Raw genomic sequence first — 10,050 nt, forward strand, 5'->3', positions numbered from 1 at the left:
TAGTAGGGAGGTGGTGGAGAAGGTGACGGTGGAGGAGGTGACTTGTAGTAGTAGGGTGGAGGTGGTGAAGGTGATGGTGGAGGAGGAGACTTGTAGATGTAGGGTGGTGGAGGAGATGGCGATGGTGGTGGTGGTGACTTGTAGTAGTATGGTGGAGGGGGAGAAGGTAGTAGGGAGGTGGTGGAGAAGGTGACGGTGGAGGAGGCGACTTGTAGTAGTAAGGTGGGGGTGGTGATGGAGATGGTGGAGGAGGGGACTTGTAGTAGTAAGGTGGTGGGGGTGATGGCGATGGTGGTGGTGGAGACTTGTAATAGTATGGTGGAGGAGGAGATGGTGATGGTGGTGGTGGTGATTTATAATAGTATACAGGTGCAGGTTTGGGTGATGGTGGTGGAGGAGACTTGTAGTAGTAAGGTGGGGGTGGTGATGGAGATGGTGGAGGAGGGGACTTGTAGTAGTAAGGTGGTGGGGGTGATGGCGATGGTGGTGGTGGAGACTTGTAATAATATGGTGGAGGAGGAGATGGTGATGGTGGTGGTGGTGATTTATAATAGTATACAGGTGCAGGTTTGGGTGATGGTGGTGGAGGAGACTTGTAGTAGTAAGGAGGTGGGGGAGAAGGTGATGGTGGTGGTGGTGACTTATAATAGTACACGGGTGCAGGTTTTGGTGATGGTGGTGGTGGTGATTTGTAATAGTATACAGGTGCAGGTTTTGGCGATGGTGGAGGTGGAGATTTATAATAGTATATCGGTGCAGGTTTTGGTGATGGTGGAGGTGGAGATTTGTAATAGTAATGTGGTGGAGACTTAGTTGGTGGTGGTGGAGATTTGTAATAGTAAGCAGGTGGAGGTGGTGACTTGTACACATATTTTGGTGATGGAGGAGGTGGTGACTTATAAACATAAGTGGGTGAGGAGGTGGTGACTTGTACACATATTTTGGTGATGGAGGTGGTGGTGACTTGTAAACATAAGTCGGTGTTGGAGGTGGAGGAGATTTATAATAGTATGGAGCAGGTGCAGGCTTGGGTTTTAGGCAATCTGCATAAGGTGTCTTTGAGCCATAAGCAAATGGTTTTGCATAGAGTACAACTTCATATTTATTCTTTGACTTCACTTTGAGGTTAGCACCCTTAATTCCCCAATGAAGATTTGTAGGAATGCTACACTTTGAATCCTTAGGAGCATTGTGGAGTTTAGCCTTGCAAGCCTTTGCTCCATATTTGCTATATTCAAATCCTTCAACATTGATGCTAAATTTGCCATTGATCTTAGTGGTACCATAACTCACAATTTCTTTGTCACCGGCCTTGCAAGTCACTTCAACAACAGCACCTAATCCATTTTAAAAGAAACATTAATTAACACAAACAATTTATAGATGAATTTTGATCAGAGCATAATGAACAAAGCAACAAAAAATAAAATATGTATAGTTAAACAATTTTTTGATGATAAATTAAAAGAAAAACAAAATATGAGTGTAGTATAAATTATAAAGACTATGGTACCTTTCAAGTGTTTCTTGTCGTGAGACATCTCTGGGTGCTTCCAATTATGGCATCTAAAACAATAGACTTTTCCGACAACTTTGACTACAAATTGATGATGTGGAGGATAGTAATGAGTTGGTGGTGGTGGTGAAGTATAGTAGTATGTTGGGGGAGAAGACTTCTTTGGTGGTGGTGGTGGAGACTTGTAGTAGTATGGAGTTGGAGGTGACTTAACTGGTGGTGGTGGGGAAGTGTAGTGATATGGTGGAGGAGGTGATTTCTTTGGTGGTGGTGGCGAGGAGTAGTAGTATGGTGGAGGGGGAGACTTCACTGGTGGTGGAGGAGAATTGTAATAGTACGGGGGAGGAGGTGATTTAGCCGGTGGTGGTGGAGACTTGTAATAGTATGGTGGGGGTGGTGATGGGGAAGGTGGAGGAGGAGACTTGTAATAGTATGGTGATGGTGGTGAAGGTGATGGAGTAGGTGGAGACTTGTAGTAATATGGTGGTGGAGGAGAAGGTGAAGGTGGTGGTGGAGATTTGTAAATGTATGGTGGAGGAGGTGAAGGAGTAGGTGGCGGTGGAGACTTATAATAATATGGTGGGGGTGGTGACGGTGAAGGTGGAGGTGGAGACTTGTAGGTAATATGGAGTGGTGGTGAAGGTGATGGTGGAGGAGGAGACTTGTAGTAATATGGTGGAGGTGGTGATGGTGATGGAGGTGGGGGAGACTTATACACATAGGGTGGTGGTGGAGACGGTGAGGGAGGTGGTGGGGACTTATACACATATGGTGGTGGTGGAGATGGCGATGGAGGGGGTGGAGACGTATACACATATGGAGGAGGTGGTGATGGAGAAGGAGGAGGAGGAGACTTATAAACATATGGAGGTGGGGGAGAAGGCGAGGGAGGAGGTGGAGACTTGTACACATAAGGTGGTGGTGGAGACGGAGAAGGAGGTGGTGGTGATTTGTACTCATACACTGGAGGTGGTGGAGACGAGTATACATAAGGGGTCTGCCGACACTACATTAGCAACAGCCAATATGGCCAATGCCACTAAGATTTGTGGCAAATATTGACGACCCTTGTCAGGGCCGCCATTGTTAAGCCTCATATTGCCGGAAAATTACACCACCTAGCCTCCCAAATGTGGTTAGCTAGTTAGGGGAAGAAGAAAGAAGACAACTTTTAGTTTTTCAGTTGAGAAGTGATGCCTTTTGTGGACTCATTGGCCTATGTATTTATACTAAAATTTCTTGATAAAATGGTTGTTAGTAAAGAGCTGTCTAAAAGGACTAGTTCAATTGCTCTGATTGATAATCAAAGTGCAAAAACATTATTAATAGCTCTTAACAGCTGGATATACAAGTTTTCATTTTATTTATTGAAGTCCATCTCTGTATCACTTTGAATATTTCCCCATTATCTTTTAACAAGTAGTTTGTTACCTGCTATGAGAACACACAAGAACACATGCCATGAACTGGCTTAAGGGAAAGAAAGTGCTATTTTTTTAATATTTCCACTCTCTTGCTATTATTTCAATAGCCAGGGTGTGGGCTGATAAGCATATTTCTGTATCAACCTACAAAACTTAAAAGATTCATATTTTCAAAATACAAACAAACTAGTGCTCATATTCTGTGATATTGAATTTTTTAGTGTTCAATAATTACAACAACTTTGACTTGTCAAGCCAAATTAGTTAATCTATCTTCCCCTGCTTTACTTGCCTGTTGATCTATAGTGGGTAAGGTTATATATATATTCTGTCGTGGACTCGCGCTAGCTGGTAAAAAACCAAGACTAATGTTGTTGGAGTTTATTACTAACTAGTTTCAGGGCACGTGCGTTGCACGTGTGTCCCAATTCTACTAGCATATTTTTTTTAAAATAATAAAATAATATTAAACATGTGTGGAAAGAGTAATATAAATTTGAAGAAAGAAAGTACAAATTGGCTATCTAAAGCTGGTATTACCACCACTATAGCTCATTCAATTGTGTGGGAAATTAATATTGCATGTAAAGCCAAGCTATTGAAACTAATTTACTATTGGATTTTAATAAAGTCACTAAAGTTAGCCACACAATTTATCTTGGTTTATGCTTTTCCCTTATAATCATATCATCATATCATCATATATTATTATAAGTGGGAGGCTCAATTTTCAAAGTTGAATTACTCTTTTACCCTTTTACTAAATAAAAATATTTAATTAATAAAAATATCTAATCTAATTAGTAGCAATATTTAAATTGTTACACAATTACTGCACCCTAATGTAATAAATAAAATATCTACTCTAATTAAATAGGAGTAATATTTTAATTATCACACAATTACAGCAGCCTATATTCAATGTCTTGGAATTGCTAGCTTTTTCATCTTCCTAAAATTGTCCTCTATTCAATATTTTGGTTTCGTTTCAACTTCCTTAACTTATTTTTCAATTTTTTATACCAATTTAATGTCTTGGTATTCTACTTTAACATGCATTGAATCAAATCAAAATGACCCTTTTGAATTTACGCAATAAGCCTCTTCGTTGCTAAATAAATAGAAGAATTGGAAGAGTTGCATTCAGTAATTAAATGTAGACTAATTATTAACTAGGAATAAAAAATATATGAATAAAAAAGTTCAAGGAATGCGCATCAGAAAAGATCTATAAAAAGGCCAAATTATATGAATAATTAAATTTAAATTATTACAAAATGTTTTGTTGGTTCGTTTTGCCACTATTTCATGAATATATACACATTTAAGTCACCTTCTTATGGGATATTTTGTACTCCTATCTACACACTACTTTTTCAGAATATTTTTATACTATCAATCAAATAATACATTTACCTTTTAATAATAAATCAATAAATTGTGAAACATTAATGTGAAGTTCATGAATCTGTCTAGCCCTTAGTGTAGTTTATCTTTTACTATATAATTATATGCACTTATCCCATTAATTTTAAATTTGTTATTTCTTTTAATTTTCATCCATTAGAAAACTTTTCATGTACTCTATTAAGTTTTATATAATATACGTATAACATTTTTGGAAAAAGTATAGGATGCAGTTACAATTGATTTGCACAGTAATTTAGGTAACTGTATTGTTATTCAAATTATAGCATATAATTGAAAGCTAGAGATTCTTCTAGCCGATTGCAGATTTGAGGCAGCAATAAGTGAAGCAGTTCTTGTCAAAGAACCATTTCGTGGTAGTTTACCTCCCAGGTGATGTTGATTAATTAGTTAAAATTGTTGTGTCTTTATGTTGTTAATCTTTAATTTGTGTTACACTTTAATATGTAATTACATGGATTACTATAGAAAAAAAGTGTTATATATGAGATTATATACTTTAGAGGTTTAATCCAAAATTTGAAGTTATTTGTCTAATACGGTGTTGTAATGCATGAAACACATTGATTTTAATAGCTTGTCATGTTGTATGTGATATTATATAGTATATACAATTTTACTAATTATTTATGTTAAATTCAAAGATGAAATGACTTAGAAGTTTAAATCAGACAAAAGGTAATCTTCCCTTTCAAAATTCATATAACTCATTGCACATTTAATCTAATTTTAAAAAAAAAAAAATTACTTAGCGTGAAATACACGTGCAACGCACGTGTTCGAGAACTAGTAAAATAATAAATATGTGGCTGTTTATACAACTACAACATGACATGATAAAATATAAGTTGTACCAAAATTTCCAAAATTAATGTTACTACAAATAGCACTAAAGAATCTTACCGCAAATTAAGCACAAATACAATACGTATACACATTTTAAAGTGTAAGCATATAACTAACCCTTTTTTAGTAATACAATTGTAGGAATAATTTTATAAAGCTAGTATCCTAAATCAGCATTTTAAACCATCATAACATACAATTAAAAAGCAATTATTTATATGGAAGAAAATAAATATCAACCTCACTACCATATTCTTACTATTCTAGGAGAAAAGGATGATATTGTATTCTTATGTAAATATGTCATATTTTTATGATTATTGTGAAGTTGGGAGTGTGATGAAATGGAGCATAATTATCCTATTTATCACTCTTTTGTAAGTAAAATTTTATATAAAAATCCATATTAAATGTGAGTCCTTATAATTCATAAGAATGTGAATGGTCAAATTTTCATTTTATAAACATAGGAGCAGAAAAGTCTACTATAAGGTTGATTATCATATTTACTTAGTATTTATTAAGAATACATTAATAAATCAAATACAATCCGATATTCCTTATTCTCCTAATCCATTATTTAGCCAGTATTGCATTTAAAGTAAATAATGCATCATCAACTTGAAAATTAAGAGCAAAAGGATAATTCAATTTTGAGGTTAGGATCTTCCAATTTTTTATATATATATATATATATATATTTTATTATTATTATTATAATATGATTAGACTTTCTCTTTCTTTATCATAAGTATCTGAAATCCAATGGAATATAGTACACTATTTCCTACCATCTAAAAGAGTCATTTTACGTGTATAAAAAAAATAGTATTATATTTGAATCCACACTAAAATTATAAGCCTGCAATATACTATAAGATCAGTAACAATGTATACATATGGTCATTTTCTTCTCAACATCTCTGAGGGTAAACTCCTCTCTGTATGACATTATCAGCAAGTCAAAATCATTAAAATTCAAGCAGAATAAAAGAGATTCAACTACATTATTCCAAAAAAAATACCTCAAAAGATTCTTACCTTTATTTTGTAATTTTTCATAATGTTACGTGATTTAGCCTCCGACTCAACCTACAAGTATTTTTATCCACATCTTAAAATACATAAAATTTGTATTCTAAGAAAACAAACTTATAATTAGCACGTCAAAAATCTCACCATTGGATTAGTTAGAGAAGAGCTAAAGACGGAAGTGCAAAAAAGAATTGTGTAATAGAGTAAAAATACCAAAAACTGTTAAAGGTAACAAAAAGAAAAACAAAAAAAACTACCTAATTTTGGAATCAGGAGACGAAAATTAACTTGAATATGCAATGAAGCGTCATGCTTTAGTATTTATATTTATATTTATAATAAGTAGTACAATTTGTAAGTTGCATAGAAATAATAAAATATTGTAATAAATAGGTATTGAGTGTTTAAATTGTCAGTAATGTTTTTTTGATAAAATTGTGATGAACTTTTATTGTTAATTTCTACAAAAATCACATAATTAATAACTCTAAAACATTTTAATTAAGAAGAATACATAAAGATGAAGCTTTTTGTCTACCCCTTTGAATTACAAGAAATAAGAAATAAAAAAATAAGAAACAAAGAATTAATAGCTATTAAATATGGTGATGGTTAGACTACTAAACTCATTTTGCCTTTTGATGATTCATTATAATTTGATAAAAATAATTATTATAATTAAATGGTATATTTTTGAATGTTTTTATAATTTTGTACATGAATATGAAGAAAATTGTTCATGATTACAGGATAAAAACGTCCAACAATTTTTAATGGACATTTTGATAATTGAACTTTCAATTTATAAGTTTTCCACTTTTAGAATAGAAATATAACATATGCATCAATTGAAAATTCAGAAATTGATATAACAGAAAATGAAATTATGTTTCGTAGATTTAAGTACAATGAATATGAATTTACTATTATATTATTATTCTATAGATAATATTTATTATTAAAAATAATATTAATATAATATTAACTCTTTTTAGAGACTTTTAAAATGTAAAACAATTGATAAGTAAAAAAATAGAAAAATTAAAGACAACCACAAAGAAATAAGTTTTGCTAGTTCATAAGGTGTTGTGTAAATATTTTCACTCAAAAGAAAACGTAAAAACTATAATAATTCTATAATGAAATAATGATTTCCATGAGAAAGGAAAGAAATTATTACCAGAAGAAAGGAAAGAACTTATTTATTGTTAGTATTTTAACTGTATAGAACCTGCACAAATAAAAAAAATATAATCACATGGTGCTTCAAAGTTAAGTGGGCACAATATTATTCCAAATAATCTAAATACAAGAAAAGAATATAACCACATATATAGATGTTCACGAAGACCAAAAAAAACAAGAAAAAACAGCAAGCAATATGCATAATATAAAAAACTCTTTCAATTTTAAGATATTGATAATAAACAAATGCAAAAGTTGATCAATATTAAAGAACAAATCTTTCATTTCTGAAAATTGAAAAAAAAAACCTTACGTGGGTTATCTCTTATGGAAGAAGTATAGTTATATATTAATATAGTCATTGAATTCTTAGAGAAGACATGGTTCTTTATTAAAAAGTTATGACCTTTGGACTTCTTTTTACTTAAATTCCAAAAAAAAAAAAAAAAATCTAAAAAGGGCAAAATGGTAATCTAACTTTGAAGTTAGGAGCTTCCCACTTATAATAATATAATATAATATAAATGCTAAGGTGCGTTACAATGGGATTGTCTGAATCTCGTAATAATTATTTACCATATGCACGATATATACAACATGCCCAACATATTCCAAACATAAGTGTGATACTTTTGTACGTTACTGAATCCCCCTATTAGGATCCTTGGTTCCGCCACTGATCACATGCATGGTTAAAATGTTCAACTTATTAGCGAATAGATGAATTATTTTCTTTTTGGAACACTAGTTGGCCGGTGCAAGAACCTTGATAACTTAAAAGCACAAATAGCCCTTTTTATGATGATGGTCGATGGATCAATTATATGTATGTTTATTGTTGATGGCTTAAAATTATTTGTTGCCTACTAGATTTGGTGGTCTAGAAACTTTGAACACCAACATTTTCTTTGACATCAAATTGTTTCGACAAGTCTGAGTGTATTTTATGTATATACATTGTTAATACACATAACTTAAACTCAAAAAAATAAAATAAAGAAGAACGAAAGCACGGATGTGTACTTTTTGAATTAGTAGTAGTGCATGCCAAGTCTTAGAAAACGATTTCTTTTGTAATCTTTTTGTATTACTCATTTGCATAATCATAAGTGTTGGAATGAGAATCATGAGATTTCAGGGTTAAATTTCAATGTAGGTAGAAATATTGGTGATTTTTGGCTTTTGTCTAAGCTTTGGTAGATAAGAGTTATCCGATATCAGTATTGGTGGGAGGTAACAAGTATCTCATGTAATTAGTCGAGGTACGTGCAAACTGGCCTGACTTAAGTTCAATAAAAGGATTTCTTTTCTTGTTCTTCGTTTCAATTTTAGTTACTTCTTCCATGTATTTTATCTTCTTTATTTCGTTAATCAATTATTAATTCTGATCTACTCCAGACAAAATATTGGAGGTGGATTGTTTAACTTTTCAGACATACAATAATATTTTACACATTATAAAAATATGAGAAGTATTGAAAATTTTAACCTTTGTAACATCAATGTAAAAGATTTCAGTTAAACATTTTTTCTCTTTAATTTGAGAAGGCGAATACTAAAATTGAATTTTAACTTCTCTACTCTTTAACTACTAGGTTATCTAATAGATAACTACATGTTGTGTGTTGTATCAAATTAAGCTACCTGCTCCACCTTGTGCATGTCTTGTCAATTCCTTTGGGTTTCAGTCTTGTGATGTACTCTTTGGGGGAGTTTATCACGAGTTAGCTGGCCTCCTGACTTCCGTAGATCAAGGGTAAACACTCATCGTTTTTGACATGGACTACTAGTGTATTCAATCCTATTATAGATCTCTAGCCACATTCAAAAAAAAAGAAAAGAAAAATAGTTCTTCTTCCCTTTTGTATTTTCATTTTAAAATTTTTTGGTAAGAAGTACCCCAGTGCATATTGTGAAAGCACAGAGGTGTGTTTTACTTATACATATCTTGAACTACTTCTACATTAAGACTATAGTCAAGATCTTAAACTAATTGTAGATATTTTCATTTTCAATTTATTTATATATATTTGGAGAAGACTAATTTAATTTGTTTGTAACATGTTTACAGAGGTAAAAGATAGAGAAAAACAAGAAGAAAGTGAATATAATAAAATTGATCTTCTTATTGATTTGTGCACAAAGTACATGAAGGTGTTACAGGAACAACATACAATAATAATTAATAAGAATGAATAAAAGAGGACAATATCCTCAATACAAATAATAAGTTACAAAGAAACAAGCTCTAAGAAGCATCAAAGCCTAGATACGTTCATGTGAACGCACTAAGAAAACAATGTGCAAGAAGACCAAAAGAGAAGTAGAATCAAATATGTCCATGTCATGAAGAATCAACCCTTTAATTAAAAGATTGAACATCTTATTCCATAAATTAATTGCTTTGTACCATTGACGTTTGAATCTATTCCTCAAGAAGCCATCATTTATTTTGTGTTTCAAACTAAAATCTGAAAAGAAACAACCAAATAGAAGATTAGAGACTTAATTCAAACAAAAGAAGAAAAAAAGGTTGAATATCATATGAAAAACTTACAAATTTAAACAACTACTCACTTGATTGATTGTGGAGAATGACTGCACTCTCAAAACCTC

The 10,050-nt window shown here is 32.3% G+C and overlaps 1 protein-coding gene across 1 annotated transcript in view; it reads right to left on the reverse strand.

Moving 5' to 3' along the window:
• Window positions 1-2,600, reverse strand: part of LOC102600042 (extensin-2-like) — a 10,946-nt gene extending 8,346 nt beyond the window's left edge. The window contains exons 1-3 of the mRNA XM_015309726.1: window positions 2,583-2,600; window positions 1,514-2,522; window positions 929-1,337 (exon numbers count right to left, since the gene is read on the reverse strand). Of these exons, the coding sequence (XP_015165212.1) occupies window positions 929-1,337; window positions 1,514-2,522; window positions 2,583-2,600 (1,436 nt within the window). The remainder of the gene's footprint in view (window positions 1-928; window positions 1,338-1,513; window positions 2,523-2,582) is intronic.
• Window positions 2,601-10,050: the final 7,450 nt, after the last annotated feature.

The sequence above is a fragment of the Solanum tuberosum genome, unplaced genomic scaffold, assembly GCF_000226075.1.
Source record: "Solanum tuberosum cultivar DM 1-3 516 R44 unplaced genomic scaffold, SolTub_3.0 scf00114, whole genome shotgun sequence".
Classification (NCBI taxonomy): domain Eukaryota; kingdom Viridiplantae; phylum Streptophyta; class Magnoliopsida; order Solanales; family Solanaceae; genus Solanum; species Solanum tuberosum.